The sequence below is a fragment of the Propithecus coquereli genome, unplaced genomic scaffold (assembly GCF_000956105.1).
Source record: "Propithecus coquereli isolate 6110/MARCELLA unplaced genomic scaffold, Pcoq_1.0 Scaffold235, whole genome shotgun sequence".
Taxonomy (NCBI): Eukaryota; Metazoa; Chordata; class Mammalia; order Primates; family Indriidae; genus Propithecus; species Propithecus coquereli.
The window spans coordinates 4,578,517-4,597,150 of record NW_012147897.1 but is presented as its reverse complement, the minus strand read 5'-3'; the positions used below and the strand labels follow the sequence as shown (position 1 = coordinate 4,597,150).

At 43.4% G+C, this 18,634-nt stretch overlaps 1 protein-coding gene across 1 annotated transcript in view; it reads right to left on the bottom strand.

The window, feature by feature from the left end:
* Positions 1–7,168, bottom strand: part of NEU3 (sialidase 3 (membrane sialidase)) — an 18,317-nt gene extending 11,149 nt beyond the window's left edge. The window contains exons 1-2 of the mRNA XM_012645614.1: positions 6,957–7,168; positions 2,001–2,212 (exon numbers count right to left, since the gene is read on the bottom strand). Of these exons, the coding sequence (XP_012501068.1) occupies positions 2,001–2,212; positions 6,957–7,020 (276 nt within the window). The 5' untranslated portion in view covers positions 7,021–7,168. The remainder of the gene's footprint in view (positions 1–2,000; positions 2,213–6,956) is intronic.
* Positions 7,169–18,634: the final 11,466 nt, after the last annotated feature.

The window sequence follows — 18,634 nt, the reverse complement described above, 5'->3', positions numbered from 1 at the left end:
TATTTTATAAGTCTATAGCTGCCGTAGATAGTGATTCCTCTGATGGAGCTGGGCAAAGTAAATTGAAAACCTTCTGGAAAGGAGTCACCATTCTAGATGGCATTCAGAACATTCATGATTCATGGGAGGAGGTCAATATATCCACATTAACAGGAGTTTGGAAGAAGTTGACTCCAACCCTCATGGATTACTTGGAAGGGTTCAAGACTTCAGTGGAAGAAGTAACTGCAGATGTGGTAGAAACAGCATGAGAACTAGAATTAGAAGTGGAGCCTGGGCCAGGCATGGTGGCTCACTCCTACAATCCTAGCACTCTGGGAGGCCAAGGCAGGAGGATTGCTTGAGGTCAGGAGTTGGAGACCACCCTGAGCAAAAGTGAGACCCCATCTCTACTGAAAATAGAAAAATTAGCTGGGCATCACGGCGCATACCTATAGTCCCAGCTACTTGGGAGGCTGAGGCAGGAGGATTGCCTGAGCCTGAGTTAGAGGTTGCAGTGAGCTGTGATGAGACCACTGCACTCTAGAGCAAGACTCTGTCTCAAAAAAAATAAATAAAAAATAAAAACTTAAATGAATGAGGAGTTGCTTCTCATGGATGAGCAAAGAAAGTGGTTTCTTGAGATACTGGTTTCTTTCATCTCCTGGCAAAGATGCTGTGAACATTGTTGAAATGACAACAAAGGATTGTTGTCATAGTTGATAAAGCAGCATCAGGGTTTGAGAGGATTGACTCCAATTTGGAAAGAAGTTCTATGGGTAAAATGCTATCAAACAGCATGACATGCGACAAAGAATCTTTCATGAAAGGAAGAATGAATTGATGTGACCAACCTCATTGTTGTCTTATTTTAAGAGATTATATACATAAGCAGAAAATACATCTACAAAAAAAAGAAAAAAAAAAACAAGAAATGACCACAGCCACCCTAACCTTCGGCAACTACTACCCTGATCAGTCAGCAGCCATCAACATCAAGGCAAGACCCTCCACCAGCAAAAAGATTATGACTCACTGAAGGGTCAGGTGATGGTTAGCAACTTTTTGCAATAAAATATTTTTAAATTAAGGTATGTACATTTTTTAGACAATGTTATTGCATACTTTGACTACACTATAGTGTAAATATAACTTTTATATGCACTGAAAAACCAAAAATTTCATGTGACTCACTATATTGTAATATTCACTGTGTTGTGGTATCTGGAACCAAAACTGCAGTATCTTCAAGGTATGCCTATTTAGGGTGTGAAATAACCCTATAGCTCCAAGGCCAAAGACCAGCAACCCTTTTTTCCTCACTAAAAATACAGTAAAAATATATAGCTTAAGAGCAAGGGCTTCAACTCCAGTTCTGTCACTTATTACACGTGTGCCCAGAGCAAGTCACTGAATTCTCAGGCCCAGTTGCCTCCTATAAAATAGGGATGCTAATATGTACCCCACATAAAGCACTTAGTAGTAGCAGCAGTATGGTTGTTACTGTTACTCCCCTTGGTCATCTGTTAAATGTGGTTTTGAGCAAGTTACATACCCCTTAGAACACCAAGATCCCTCAGCAGCAAAATGGGACTAACAGTGCTTACTTCCTTGAGTGATTTGTGAAGATTAAAGGGAATATAAATGAAAAGCATGCCATATGTTAGCTAACTCTGAATGAACTGTGGAGGCCTCTGGAATCAGAGACTAAGTCTGCTTCTACTGCTGTATTATAGCTGCATGACCTTGAGCAAATGGCAACCTCTCTGAGCCTCAGTTTCCTCATCCGCAAAATGTGACTGACAACAGTGCCTGTGACACAGTGGCTACGAGGACCTAACATGCCCCAGGCACACAATAAGCACTTGGTAAGAGGCATTTGTTTTTTACTGTTTTTTTCCTCCTTAGCTCCCCACACAGGACTTTTCCTGCACTGATGGGAAAAGGAACAGACCCTGAAGTGCTCTGAGCTCTGTGGAGAGAAACTGAGGCCCAGGCTCAGATCTGGGATGAGAAGTCACCTGTACCGAGTGCCCAATCCTCAACCCTCGCCTCAGCACCAGGTGGAGAGCATCCTCATCCCTGCTCGTGGAGCGCTTCTCTGCAAAGGCCAGGAGGGTGTGGGTCGGGGGCACGTAGAGCAGGGCTGGAATCCGGTAGGTAATCCCTTTCTTGTCTTCCTGCTGGAACAGAGGGCTGTTGAAGGAGCACGATGTCACTTCTTCCATGACCTCTGCAAGGACAGAAGGCAGCTCAATGTGTGTCGATATCCATGTGCTGGCCTGCATACAAGTTTTGCTCTATCATTCCATTTCTAGAGAGCAAAGGGGAGGCACATATGTACTCAAGTGTTTATTTTTTTATACAAGGTTAACATATGGTCTCAACAGCACAAAGCAAGCAATATACATTCTCACTTAACAAATCTATTCTCCAGACTCTATGAGAATCCTAAGCAGCCTGGGTCAAGTATGTGTCTCTCCAGAGATGTTCTGCATTTGTTTCTGCCAAACATCTGCCATAATAACCCATTAACCCAGGGGCTTTACCAGCCTGGGCTGGTTTCTAATGTTAGTTTCTTGGCTTAGGGTTTCTAGGCCATCTGGGTAATATGAATATAAACTCAAATCCACATGAGTGAATGCCTGTGGTTTAGAATTGTCCGGGAAAACTTTTTTCCTATACCAAAGGCTAGGATAAAAGGAAATCTTCCTTGTCATCTCTCTGTCAGTAGGGAAATTTTTCCTTTCCTAGTTGCTATGGTTTGCTATGGTTTGAATGCTTGTCCCCTCCAAAACTCATGTTGAAACTTAATCCCCAAATGTGGCAGCACTGAGAGGTGGGGTATTTAAGAGGTGATTGGGTCATGAGGCTCTGCCTTCATGAATGAGTTAACAGATTAATGGGTTATCATGGAAGTGGCATTAGTGGCTTTATAAAAGGGGAGAGAGAGCTACATGAGCTAGCATGTTAGCATGCTCAGCCCCCTTGCCATGTGATGCCTGGCACTGCCTCAGAACTGCAAACAGTCCCCACCAGCAAGAAAGCCATCCTCAGATGTGGCCCCCTGGACCCTGGACTTCTCAGCCTCCATAATTGTAAGAAATAAATTCCTTTTCTTTATAAATTACCCAGTTTCAAGTATTCTGTCATAAGCAACAGAAAATGGACTAAAACCCTAGTTCACCCTACATAGGATGTAGATTTTCAAGGGACCTAGAGTGTAACCCATGTGGACCTGTAGCTTTGTTTGCTAACAACAAGCCTATTAAAGCCCAAGTTTCTAGTTAAGTGAAACCAGCAAACAACCAGTGCAGCTTAGGGCAGGTCAAGACCCTGACTACTCTGGTTTTCAGTTCAGGCTTGGTTTCCAGGCCCCTGGAGATTTCTTGTACTTTCTTGCAAATTCAGCTCTTAAGGGCTTTGTTATATTTTATCCACCAATTACAGGTTAGCCAACCTGCTGACAGTGGAAGTCTCCAAGTGCTAGTCTCAAAGAAAGCCAGGTGTTCCACCTCTCAGAGGCCCAAAAAGGCAATCAAGCCAGACAGACAAAAACCAGGCTCAGAATTGCTTTTTCCTCAAACCCTCTGTCACCCAAGCCCTATCTTACAAGTCATTTGTAAACATCTTTGGGCTGTAAAAACTTGGCCTTTAAGGCCTTCTTCATTTATTCAATAAATATTTCTGGGTGCCTACTCTGTGTGAGGCCATAAGATATGTGTTGAGGACACAGGGAAGACTCAGAGGTCCCTGCTCTCAAGAAACCCACATCCAAGTGAGGGAAACAGACAATTATAACATGATGCAATAAACACTGCTTTAGAGGTAAATACAAGAGCAAGTAGGAAAACAGAAAAGGGGCAGATAAAGGGACCAGAGGAGGATTTTTGGAGATGGTAAAAACTGAACAAGTAAGTTCCTGCCTCACATAGTTATATGCTCTTCCTGGAACACACTTCTTTCAGATAGCCACAAAACTCACTCCCTCAGCTCCTTCACTCTGTTCACGCACCACCCAATCAGTGAGGGCTTCTCTGACAACTCCGTTGCCCCTCCCTATCCTCTTTCCCTGCTCCATTCTCCACACACTTACTACCTTCTGATGTCTCATATGTTACATTTGTTTAATACATACTACAAATAGAAGCTCCGTAAAGGGCAAGGATATGTCTGTGTTATTCACTGCTACACCTCCACATCAGAACCATGCCTGGTACATGATGCACACTCAACAAATAATTTATTGAATGACTGAATGGCTGAGTGGACTGGATCTTAAAGAATGAACAGTGGGTTAGCCAACTGAGGGTAAAAAGGAGAAGGGCAGACGGGGTGGGTGTGAAAAGCCTGCAGTTGATAGAGAACACAGTGAGCTGTGGGAACTCTCGGTGGTGCAGTCTGACTACAGCGAGGTGGAATGCAAAAACTGTGGGCAGAGATGGGACTGAAGGGGCCAGCAGAGTCCAGATCCCAGGAGGCTTTGATACCTTATTAAGGTGTTTATTCCACAGATAGGGGCCACTCAAGAGCTTCTGACAGAGGAATGACATAATCCTTTTAGACCAATCTCTAGGGCAGCTTTCTAGGCAATAAATTGTAGGGCAAAGTTGCACTGCTTTTGGTGACAGCCTCCTAGTGTCAATTAAGATGAACTTCCACCAATAGCATATGGATGATTCATCTAGTCACTTGTTTCTACCTTGAAGAAGAGGGAAGAACCACGAGGGGAGCAAGGGAGGTGGCTTTGCTGAGTCCAAAAGAATAGCCTCCCCTCACTCCAATCCTGGGTTCCCAACAGAACCAAAAGCTAGGCAAGGGTAGGCTGTCTCCCCTACACAATACTAGAGCACACCTCTCTCACCCCAGTTTAGGCTCTCCTGCCGGAAAGGGTCAGGCTTTCTACTAAATAAACATCTGTCCCTGAGCCAGGCTGGTATAACGGTTAAGAACATAGCAGTTGGACCATGCCAGAACTACATGACCCTGGGCACGTTATTCAACTTCTCTGTTTCAGGATCCTCACCTATAAAATTCAGTAGAGTAGTTGATAGAAATGAACTAAAATGCTAAAGTGTCTGTTACAAGGGTGATGGCATAATCTGAGTGCAACATAGGGCAGTTATTATTTTTAGACTACCAATCACTGCATATTCTAGTTTTATTCCTTAAATCCTATGGATTATAATGATGATGATGATAACAACAATTACAACTCCCCTTATTAAAAACATTTAAATCACTCTTCACCTTTGGGAAAGATCATACTTTAAAATCTTACACGATAACACTTTAATTATGAGTTATACCAACACTATTAATCATCAGCCAACATGTGACTATTAGCTAACATCTAAATAGGAATTCTCCAGGTGATAAGAATGGAGCACAAGATAGGCATGGAGTGGAAGAGAGTGGAAGAGTGGAAGAGAAAGACTAGGAAAAAGAAAGAGAGAAGCACAACGTGTCATATGGACTGGATTCAAGCCCCAGCTCCATTTGTTTTGCCGTGTGACCTTGTGCTGGGACTGAAGGGGTCAGCAGAGTCCAGAATCCATGAACTGTCTAGGTCATAAAATGTGGATGATAATACCCACCTAAGAGGATAAATATGAAGAACCCCTCAAAAGTGCTTTATAAACTTTAAATACATAGATAATAAAAATAAAATAGATAGTATACTATAAATAGTATAAATAGATAGTATAATATAAATAAAAGTCTTTTAATTATTATAAATTTTGATGTCTTCACAATTAGAGTCATTAATTTTTATTAGTTAGGACTATGCTGATAATGTTGATGACACTAGTAACACAGATGGACTCTGGCATTGACACCCAAACTCCTTCACACAAACTGTGTGCTGGGACTAGGAATGGGGAAGAATAGATATAGGTCAGCTTTGAGTTGTTCATTTAAGCAGAGAATTCAAATCATTCATTGCTGCTCCATATAATCACCTTCCAATCAAGTCCTCCCTGCTTTCTTACTGGGAGAGAGTATAGTATAGTATGGACTCTGAAGTTTGACTTGGCTTTGACCCGTATTACCAAGTCACTTTACCTCTGAGCCTCAGTTTCCTCACTTGTAAAATGGGGATAACACCACCTATTCCTCATGCCATAATAATAATGCAATTCCACAGCCTCCAATTAATCCAATGAGCCTCCAGTGAATCCCAGAAGGAGGCCTCCCTACCTCACTTACTCCTAACAATTACTATTTAAGAAACACCTTTCAAGTGTCAGGCCTTTGAAAATCATGCACGCTAAACCTTGTCAAGGTATAGATGGGAAAATTCAGGCCCATAGAGGAGGAAAAGCTTATAGAAGACCACTAGGCAGCAAAACCTGGACCATGACCCAGGTCTCCTAAATTCCAGCTCAGGGCTCTTTCTGCCACCTACAGATTCCTCTCTAGTAAAAAGGGTTTTTCCCTCTCAGTTCCCTTTCATCTCTACAATGCTAATTCCCAGGTTTAAGCATGGTGTCAGTGAGAAGAAAACAAAAATAGAACTGGACAACCCTCTCTGGCTATGTCAGTCCTAGCCGACTGGGTGGCTCTGACTCAGTATTCCCTCAAGATTGGATTCAGGCCTGTAATCCCAACACTTTGGGAGGCCCAGGCAGGGAAGTTCGCTTGAGACCAGAAGTTGGAGACCAGCCTGGCAACACAGCGAGACTCCCTGTGTCTACAAAAAAAAGTAAGAAAAATTAGCCGGGTGTGGTGGCAGGCGCCTGTAGTCCCAGCTACCCAGGAGGATCGCTTGGGCACGGGAGTACCCAGTTACAGCGGACTACGGCCACTGCACTCCAGCCTGGGTGACAGAGCAAGACTCTGTCTCTAAAAAACACACAAAAAACCCCCAGAAAACCCCGATGGTTTCCTAAGCGCAGATGGCGCTGCTGAGCCTGTCCCCACAGTCAGAGTGCCCCACTTTTTGGGGGGCTCTCTTGTCTCCCAACCCCGCTCACCTGCACGAGACCCCGGGTCCTGGGTCTCTCTCAGGTCAGAGCTGGGCACGGGGGGCTCTTCCATGGGGCGCGGGAACAGGCCCTCAGGTCTCAGATGCCAAAGACCCGGAGAATGAACAGCACCGAGGCTGGAGAGACGGAGACAGGAGAGGAGAGAGACGGGGAGAAACAGAAAACAGATTGAGGACACCGAGACGAGCCCCGACAAACGAAGAGAGAGGGTGACGGCTGGAGACAGCACGACAGAGGCACGGATACAGACCCGGGACGGAAAGACCCGCGGGGAAGGAGCGGGGGGAGGGGGGGCACCCGCGGAGGGAGGCGGGCACGGCTTTCAGCCCGCCCGCGGCGGGGCCCAGCCATTGGCCACCCCCGGCAGCCCGCCCCGCCCCTTCGCCGCGAAGCCTCCGCCGTCGCTCTACCCCGCAGCCCCCAGCCCCGCCCCCGCCACGGCGTGGGGCCTGCGCGACCTCAGGCCACAGCCCCTCAGCTCAGCTCAGGCTTGGGGCCCGCCGCAGCTCCCGGTGCTCACTTCCAGCCTCCCGTTTCCTCCCCTCCTTCTCCCCTTCTCCTGTCCCCTACCCCCAAGCACCTATATTGGTTGGTCTGTAGCCAGGTATCACCAACTAAAGCCTCCCAAGTCAGCCTGAGAGTTGAGCAAAGCTTGGGGCCTCAGAGGGGACTCTACGAAAAGGACTGGAGGGCAACCCCCCTTGCAAAAAAATGCAAGTAAAATAAAATTAATATATAATTTATTATATTTGTGTGTATATACACACATTTACATACATATATTTGTCACAGAGCACGAGCTCATCCTTTTGTTTCACAGTCACAGAATCTACCCCCCTCCCTCACCCCCAAAAGGGGAAAACACTGATCTATGGTCACTTTTAGTTGGAATCAAGTACAATGGAAAGGAATTAGGTAAATGTCAATAAAGGGGAAGACAGCTAACTTAAAGAATGTAAAAATTAAAAATTTCTGTAAGCTTGGGTTTATGATGTATTTTTCTCATTAAAAAAAAAAAATCCTGGGCTGGGGCAGGCAAAATACAAAATGAGTGTGGAACATCTTGTGGTGCCATAAAGTAAGAAAGAGCTCACAAAAGGATGAGGTTTTTTCAAAAGAACACAGGAGCCAATCTGAATACAACCTGATGAATTTTTCTTCAGAAAAAAGGCCTAGAATCAGAGACTATCCCAGTAGCCCAAATGATGGTCTTAAAACACTATTTCCTCCTAAAAAGGAACTAGGGTTCAATGGGAAAATGGCTGATTTCAGATGGAGGGAAGCAAATGTAGATTAGCCTACAACATCTTGAAGCAGGAAGCAAGAAAGCTGTAAAAGACAATTGAGGTCATGTTAGAAGACAAAAGCCAATTTGAAGGTGATCCTTTTAGGTACAGAAAAATGAGAGAGAATGGAATGATAGAGGCAGAAAAACAAGAAGGAGGAAACAGTTAAAGAAAAACAACAAGGGAAAACAGTTATTTCACCCTTAAAGAATGGGGTAATTAGACTATGGAACAGTAACCACCAGTCAGAAACAGAAAAACACCATAAACGGTGACTTTCCCCATCACACGTATAGGAGAAAGGAACGTCTGGAACATAACCTTTAAGTTATGACCATACCTGGAAAAATCCAGGCCCCGAAACCTGCGACATATAGTCATAAGTAATTATAGCTGACCTTTATATCAACATATACTACTAGCATATAAAAGGAAAAACATAGAAGACGACAGCGTCTTCTCCACTCGTGGAGACAGACTCATTTTTCCTTAAGAACTGTACTTTCGCTTTGCACCCTTAAACTTTCCTTACAATAAATTCTTCACACGTACTTGCTGAGTGTCTGTTATCTCTGTCTCGTGGGCCAAGGCTTATGATTCCTCCAACCCAGGACCCCAAAACTGGGGAAACGGTTCAAAGTCTAGCTATGGAGAATATTGTGACAATCCCCCTGGCCAAATACAGAAAAATTTGAGCAATCAAAAAAATGACTGCAAAAAAATTAAATTAGTTAAAATTCATGAGTTTATATTGACATATGGAGAAAAACTTACAGTCACCTCAAGGTTACTAAGGAAACCATCAAGCTCTTATTCTGCCTTTCCTGTACAAACCATATAGTTGGGTAACTATATAGTTGATGGGGAAAAGTTCTTTATAAAATAACCAACTAATAAATGCCAGAGGAATGACACAATTAGAATTTGATCATTTTGCAACCTCTAATGAAATGATGAATCTAGATGATAATTATCAATGGCTGTTAAAACCATTAGGTGAAAGACTGGTGCAAAATTTTATAATAGAAGGATCAGGCCGAAAACACCAGAAATTATGGAATAATTATAACATCACAAAAAAGAGGCAACCAGATATTACATGGCCTCCTGATGTGATGCAATAAGAAATATAGAGCCTCCTCTATGAAATATTCTTGCCAAAAATTCAAATCAGAATCTGACCAAGGAGTAGAAAATGTATTAAATGACACCATCAGGATGCAGTTAGCTAAAGCCACCACATATGGTAAAAAATGACTTGGTTTCTTAAAAATGGCAAGGGGAAAAAGAATGGGGAAACTGTTATAAATCAAAATATAAACGTATCAACTAAAAAAAGTGACCCTTGTTTGCATCCTAGTTTGAATAAACCAATTCTAAAGACATTGAGACAATAGGGGAAATTTTACCAGTGACCAGACATTAGGCGATATTCAGGAATTGTTAATATTTTAGAAGCGATAATGGTATTGTAGTCATGTTTCACGAAAATCCTCCCAAGTAACATGAGCACACTGAATCCCCAGATCTTGGTTCTAACATTATTCTCTAATAAAAGGAACTGGGACTCTTTGGAAAAATGGTTTATTCCAGGGCTAGAGCAAGGGAAAATGTGAGTGTGGATGATCTTATGGTGCCATAAGGTAACAAAGAGTTCACAAAAGGACAGAGTTTTCTTAAAAGAACACAGGAGTCAACCTGAAGGAGTTCCTAATGGTCAAAGCTGGTAATTGAATGAGAAAATAAATGATAGTATTCTAACCCATAGAATAAAATAAGAACCCATGAACTCATATTGACATGAGTAATAATTGGAGAAAGGATAGCTCTTCTTTGTAGTAGAATTCCAATTAATAAATGTAGAAGAAGGAAATAGAAAATCACCATTAGCCTCCCTTTAAGGGCCTGGCAAAAGGACTTTTATTTATCCTAATAAGACAACACATAAAATATAATTTTATGCATGAAAATGATTTATGGCCATCTTTCAGTGTGTCATTCTGAGACTAAGGTTCTGCCATGGGGACCAGTTTCTTCTGATTCCCTGGTGTGCCGGACACTGGGATACACCTCCCAGATCCCCTTTCAATGAAGGCCTGTTGCCACAGCTGCAGGGAGTGCTGATTTTGAGAAATCCAGAGTGTTAATGGAGGCACAAAAGTTTGCCACTGGATTACACCTTTCAGATCCTAGATATCCAGTGGGTGAAACAGCAGTGCCGTGACTGACCCAGGGTGGAATAACAGTTCCTCAGAAGAGAGATGAGAGAGACAACTTTTTTGGGTATGTATCCAGGCTGGCCTCAAAACCACCAGGCAAAAAGTGGTCAATTATTCCAAGGTCTCTGCCATAACCCACGGGCCCAAGGAAAACCCAAGGATCAGTCCAGGAGGCAATAAAGAAGGCAATAAAGGAGGCAATAAAGGAGGCAATAAAAAAGTACACCACTCTCAATCTTAAGTTCTATGAAAGACAGGTGATATTAAAAGACAAGTTCTTGATCCAAGCAGCACCAGATATTCGGAGAAAGCTCCAGGAGCTCATCCAGGACCCGGTCACCTCTCTGGATGATATGGTGGCTGCTGCTAATTCTGTTCTACACCAGAACTTCTGAGCTCGAGTCTCAGGCTTGGGAGGAGGAAAGGAGGAAGGTGGCTAGGCATGCCCAGTTAATGGCAGCATTGGCAACCACATTTGGACCAATGGTCAAAGTCCCCACCAAAGGAAGGGACCTCCGGTGCCGTTATTGCTGACAGGAAGGGCATTGGGCTGCCCCCACAAGGATAGGCCACCTAAGGCCCCTTGTCATTGGTGCCATCTAACAGATCATTGGGCCACACTCTGTCCTATGGGATCAGCCCAGGAGGGGTGTCGTTTCCCTGACCAGATCATGGTACAACAATGAAGGATCCCTTTCCCATCAGCCCCCTGGCAGATGGCTATCACCGGACTGGAGCCAAGGGTAACCCTCCTGATGGCACGCAGACCAGTAAATTTTCTTCTTGATACTGGGGCTGCCTACTCTGTCCTCTTCACCTACTCTGGAAAACTGAGCACTCAATCCTGTATGGTCACCCACGTCTCTGGGGTCCCTACCAAACAATTCTTTACTCTCCCTTTGCTTTGTCTGTGGGAGGATGTGATCCTTGAACATTCATTTCTAGTAATTCCTACTTATCCTGTCAACCTGCTAGGATGCAACTTGCTTTTTAAATTGCAAGCATGGGTTTCTTTCTACCCTCAGGAGGAACCCAGTCTCATAGGTCTCTTAGATTGAGAAGTCTCAGGCCAAAGTCAACAAAAGTGGGAGGCAGACATCCTTACAGTAATCTAGGATGTCGGTTCCCTGGGCCATGCCAAAATGGCCCAGCAGTTACGGTCCATCTCAGACAACAGCAGGGATATCCCCGTGTTAAACAGTAGCCTTTATAACCCAAGGTCCGGGCAGGTTTTGAGCCTCCTTATAAAAAAATTCCTAGTTTTGGTTCTGCTTATCCCAACTTGCTCTCCTTGTAACACCCCTATTTTACCTGTCTGGTAAAAGGATGGTACTTACCGATTGGTGCAAGACTTAAGGACAGTCAATGAGGCGGTGGTGCCTTTACACCTGGTGGTGCCCAATCCTTATACATTACTGGGTAATATTCCCCCAGAGATCACTCATTATAGCATATTAGACCTAAAGGATGCTTTTTTTTTTTTTTGCATTCCTCTCCACCCTGTCAAACTTTATTTGCTTTTGAATGGCTGCCACTACGTGGCACATCCCGCCAATTAACATGGACAGTGTTGCCACAAGGGTTCCGGCCTTTGGAAAAAGATCTAGATGACCTCCAACTCATCTTTTTGGCCAGGCTTTGGAGAAAGATCTAGATGACCTCCAACTCCACCAGAGGTGCTTCGATATGTTGATGATCTATTGATCTGCTCCCCAAGTTTAGAGGAAGCACGGGAACACGCTATTTGAATCCTGCGATTCCTAACTGACAGGGATACGGGGTGTCCCATCCCAAAGCCTGCCTGGCTCAATCTAATGTGATCTACTTGGAGCTTGTTTTTACCCAGGGAAAATGAGAGTTCTCCCTGGAACATGTCCAGGCCACAGTTCGTCTTCCTGAACCCACCACTCAGCCCCTTCTGTGCTCTTTTCTTGGACTTATGGGGTTCTGCCCAACTTGGATACCTAATTATGCGGTTCTGGCTAAGCCCCGTTATAAAAGCCTAAAAGGAAACAGTGATAAGGAACCTTTAATACAGGAGCCTGAACAAAAACAGGCTATTCAGGCATTGAGAAAGGCTTCACTCCAAGCCCCAGCCCTGGGCCTACTTCACCCTCAGAGAACCTTCTTTTTATATGCTCATGAGAGACATGGAATAGCTCTGAGGGTGTAAACACAGCTTTTGGAGGCACAGTTACAACTGGTGGCCTATTTACCCAAGAAATTGGACCCCACAGCTGCAGGCTGGCCTGCCTGTTTGAGGGCAATAGAAGCCGTATCTTTACTCTTATCACAGGCCGCTAAATTCACCATGGGAGCTTCCCTTATGGTTAAAACCTCCCACTGGGCCTCTGAGCTCCTCCAGGTAGGGGTGACGAAATGGATTTCAGATAGCTATTTATTAAAATTCCAGGCTATATTAATAGAAACTCCTGAATTAAAAATTGAGACTTGCTCTGGACTCAACCCTGCCACTCTTCTTCCAGAAGAGATGATAGGGGAACCAAGCAAGCTATTGCATAATTGTGAAGAGATTATACTCCACCACTATCTTCCCTCAACACCCCTCCTTCAAGGGAGAAGCTATCATTTTTTTCAAGTAAAACTAAAATGGCCAGGCCAACCTGCTGGGCCTTTTTGTTAGTCACCAAGTCTGTGTTAACCTGGCTCAACATGGGATGCCAGGCCAGAGTCACAAGGCTTCCACAGGTCAGATGTTTCCACAAGAGCTCAGGAACAGTCTAAGAGCTGTCTACCTTTTTAAAAGGGTGTACTCAATGACTGCGAAGGACGTGGCCCTGCTATACTGGGTTATGGCCTGAGTACTAAAGAAGTGACCAAATTTTCAACTAAAGCTGTAATTTTCTTTTCTTTTCTTCTTGGAATTCTATGTTGTTTCTGTTAGACTGCACCTCTCTACATGTAGTAGTCCCTGAATGGGAGACATAAGCTTTCCTAGTCCAATCAAATGTATAATTGATATCAATAACACACTTTGAGGCGAAAGCCATAAAATAGCAGTACATTGAATCAATTTAGAGGCTCCACCCAAAGGTCATTTTAATTTTCCTTTCCCATTGCAAACCAAGCCCAAAACCTACCAGTTGAATACAGGTGCTTTTTCTCCCCTACAGGAACTCAAACCAAGCAGTTTAAGATAGATAAGTTGGAGGCCACAGCCAAGAAATCATGTTACCTCCCAGCCAGGAGTGTAAGGACATGAAGAGCGTAGGAGAGGCTAGCCTGTGAAGGGCAGCTGGGTTACTGAGAAGGCCTTTTTCTCCTTTGATGCCTGGCTCCAGAATCAGTGTTGCCTCTTCCCTCGTATACCTGTTGGCTCTGACAAGCACCCCAGGGCTCAGGTTTTTTGCTCTCCTGCATGCCACTGTGGATCTGCCCCAGTCTCTGGTATTTTTGACCACTCATGTACAAGGCTCCCTATTCGCATGGGACCAAGTAGGATGGTGACTTGGACACCTATATTCGATAGAACTATAAAAGGGGAGTTCTTCTCCAAAGATCCCCAACAGGCCAACCTTTTTTCCTTAAAGCAGAAGTAGGAGGGAATCAACGGTACGCAGGGAGTGGCTTTCTGTCAGCCAGCAAGGCTATGTATTTACTTCCAATTCAAGTGGCTACCTACTTGAACTCAATAAACACCTGTTTTGGGCCCATTCAAAGCTCGATATCCTTACTGCTGCCATCATTTATTTCACCTTTTGGCAACTCTTTACTCATCAGCCACAGCCATGTTGCCTTTCAGCTGGAGCCACAGGCTTGCTGTCCATTGTCAAAACATCCTTTCTGCTTCCTGTCCACAGACTGAGCAACAACCTAAGTATAATTTGGGCAGTGTGATTCAATCCTACTTTTGCTGCTTAGCTTCAAAATATTAACAGGTAGGACAATGGTGGACTCTTACTCTCTCCCTCACTTGGCTGCATCTGCTACCATATTCCAGAGAATTTCTCAAATCTTCTAATCCATCCCATGAAAGGGCTTTGTCCTTTCTCTTCTAAAAACCATGCCTACCAGTATCCATCCTTGTTACTCAAACTTCCAGATCTGTGAAGAATCTAGAATTTTATCCTACCTGCAAGCTAACAAGTTACCCTTGCTATTCTTTCTTGGCTGCTGGCAGAAGACATGAGATTCCTGGATCAGAGACAAAGAACTTTATTACTTATATACTTATGGTATAGCAAACATGAGTCTGATCTTTGTGTCCATTGCCCCCACCCACCATGCCCAAAAGTGCTGCTGGGTAGAACTAGATGGATACCTACATATGCAGAACCAGAGCTTGGGAGATTCAACACTTTCACAGTGAGCAACAGGCAAACCTACTCATCTTTAGGTAGCTTACTGCTAACAGAACACTGAAGTATGACCCAGGAAGAGCGGTCAGGGTCTTGCATTCATACAAAGCAAGAACATGCAGGCACACTCAGGGCTCATGACAGACTGCCTCTCCCAACAGTTTCTTTCTCCAGTGGGTTACCTTTGACAGCATTATGAACCAAACCTAGGGCACTAAGAGCCTGAACAGTACTCAATCCTCATCAATGGTTTCCCAGAAGAGTTCGTTTGTCACAGGGAAATCCCCCTAAAAGGGCCAAAGCTCCTTTACAGCAGCCAAGACCTACTGCAAAAAATTCTGAGACCTTTCCTGTTGTGTCTGCATAGGTCTAAGGCTGTCATGCCAGACTGCAGGAGGGGGTTGGCTGTCAGCCCAATAGTTGGCATTCTTCCTTAACAAGCATTATGTACCCCTGAATCCCTCTTCCCTCAAGCAAATCAGCCTAAGTTCTAACAATTCACCTGGTTTCTGCTCATAGCAGTAGAGAATTTCTCTCCTTTCATGCTCATGTAAGTGGTGTCTAACTGTTGTCTAAAAGGAGAAGGAACCTGCTGCCCACCAGGAAGAATATTAGTACTAACAGTTAAAAGGGGCAGACCTGAGGCCAATTGTCAGATAAATAAGGAAGTTCTCCCACCCAGAGAGTAAGCAACTACCAGGGTACCTTTTGAGCAACTGTCTTTGAACCTATTTTTCAGTACTCAGAAACTGCAACCACCTTCCCAGTTCCTCATTAACAGGCTATATTTACGTATGTAAAACATTATTCTGACAAGGGGGCCATAGACAGCATCAGCATGTCAAAAAGATCGTTGGCACCAAAAAAAGTTTAAGAATTGTCTGATGTGTGGGTATCAGAGGGGTCATCTGGGCACATGTGCTTTCAGGCTGGGTTCTTAGGAATATTCTATTTAATAATAAAAGAGGCTATATCAGTGGAGACAGGATATATTCTATAAAAATCTACATTAATGTGATATTAACAGTATTCCCTGGTGATTTCCATCATGAGGACAAGGTTTGGGGAGTGGGTAGGGCTAGCCAGGAGTGGAGATAAGGCAGAGAGAGAGTGACAGAAAGGGCTCTAAACTGAGGAGGAACTGGAACCCAGAGAAAAACACAACTTATGTATGCAAAGAGCCTTTTCATATTTTTCCACTCCTTAAGGTTGTCTGAAGCAAAAAGATTGTTTCTAAAAATATACAGAAGTACTACAAACATTAACTACACATTAGCAGCTGAAATTTGCAAATAACAAAAAACATTAGCGATCTTTCCCCACTCTCCTCAGTGGTCCTCTATGTTCTAGAAGACTTAATTAAGTTCATCTGAGATAGGTGTCAGGAGTTGACAATCTGGAGGATAATATGATGGGTGTCAGAGTTTCCTGGTGGCAAAGGTGCTGCAGGCCTACTACAGAGGGTAAAGAATAATGCAGCCCAACATCATTCAAAACAGGCTGGAGTGGCCACTCCATAGATGCCTGTGTCAGAAGCTGGCCAGAGGCACTATGGCCTCCCCAAATGTGTCTATGCTGAGGCTTGAGCCTGCAGAGGGTAATTTTTTTGTCCATGGGATGAGAAACTGTCCTAAAATGCTGTAAGTACGAAGGTGGCTGGGCTGATGACCCACTTCATTCAACAAGTCTAAACTGCTTCATCTGGTTTCTGGAGTCAGGAAAAAACCTTAAGAGATACATACAGTCCCAAAAGTTCAAAGTGGGCTTTATGGGCAGATTTTAGGGATTATGGCACTCACATTGTTTGTAACCATAAGGGATGTTTTACATGTGGGCATTTCTGGAGTGATAAAGAGTCTTCATAATCTCAAAAGGACACATTCTCTAAAGCTTCCTTAACAAGTCAAAAGACTTCACCCTAGAGAAGGAATGGGATTTGCCCAAGGTCACAAATTAGAATAAAGCTAGAAACAACCCAGCTCTCTAATCTTTCATTTGAGGACCTATTTTTTTCTCCCTTTCTCTAACCACACTCCCTTCTGGGATAACAAAAAATTGGGAAAAAAATATTACATATTGATAGGGAAATAAATTAAAAACATTTATAATATACTATGGAATATTATGCAGCTATTAAAAATGAGTTAGACCTATATATACACTGACAGGAAAGGTACCTAAGAAATATTAAGTTTAAAAAACAAATTACAGGATATAAACACAATTCTTATTTTAAAAAAGCATATACATACAAACATATATCTTCATATGATACATATTTGTATGTATATGTAAAGAAAAATGTACACCTGGTGTGAAGGAACTCCAAGGGGCCATGATGGAGAGGGTTATTTACTGTCTACATCCATAAGCCTTGAGATCCTGTGTATTCACAGGTTCAACTAACCAGACTGAAAATATTCAAAAAACAAAAATAATAAAAATAAAAATGATATAGCATAACTATTTACATAGCAATTACATTATATCAGGTATTATAAGTAATCTAGAAATGGTTAAAAGTAGGCTGGGCACAGTGACTAACACCTGTAATCCCGGTGCTTTGGGAGGCTGAGGTGGGAGGATTCCTTGGGGCCAGAAGTTCGAGACCAGCCTGGGCAACATAGTGAGACTCCCTTGCCTATAGTCCCAGTTACTCAGGAGGCTGAGGCAGGAGGACAGCTTCAGCCCAGGAGCTCAAGGCTGCAGTGAGCTATGATCCCACTGTTGCACTACAACCTAGGCAGCAGAGCCTGTCTCAAAAAAAAAAAAAAAAAAAAAACCAAAAAAAAACACATATATATGAAAAATATATGGGAGTATGTGCATAGGTTATATGCAAACACTACACCATTTTACATAAGGGACTTGAGCATCCTCAGCGGTCCTAGAACCAATCCCTCACAGATACTGAGGGATGAATATAATTTCTCCACTATAAAAACAATGATGTCATTACACACTTTCAAAAGCTTTAAGTAGCTCACAGAATTAGGATTATCACCTAAAAAAGAATTCCAGCACTTTGGGAGGCCAAGGCAGGAAGATCACTTGAGGCTAGGAATTCGAGACTACCCTGAACAACATATGGAGACCCTGTCTCTACCAAAAGACAAAAAAAAAAAAAAAAACCCCAGGAAATATAAGCCAGGCATGGTGGCATGTGCCTGTAGTCCCAGCTACTCGGGAGGCTAAGGCAGGAGGGTCGCTTAAGCCTAGGAGTTTCAGGCTGCAGCGAGCTATGACAATGCCACTGCACTCCAGCCTGGGAGACAGAGTGAAGCACTGTCTAAACAAAAAAAAAAAAAAAAGAGGAGGAAACTAGAAGCTCAGAGTATTTTGTGACTTACCCAAGGATTATAGGAATGAAGACTACAGAACCTAAGGCTTCGACTTCCTGTCCAGTGTTGTTCCACAACCCCCCACTGCATGGTGCTTGATAGGGCAACATTCCCAAGTCAAACACGAAACATGATAAGGGCAACTTCTTGTAAGCTGAAAAGTGTTGGGTACTAGGCTCAGCTGGAATTGTACTTTTGTAAGGTTAGAAAGACAATATTCCTAAAGGTCACAGGATCTAGGCAAGTGTCCAAGTCTTCTCTGACCACAGTGGGAAAATACTAGAAAAGATGTTGCTGTTTTGTCTCTGTAGAAACGCAAACTCTGACAGCAGATTACCCGGGTTTAAAGCCTAGTTCTAGTACTAGCCATGTATGTGACAATCAAATTTGTGTCTTAGTTTCCTCACCTGTAATATAGGGATAATAATGATAGTACCTACCTCTTAGGATTGTTCTATTATTGAGTTAATACATGTAATGTAGTTGGAGTGCTTCCTGGCA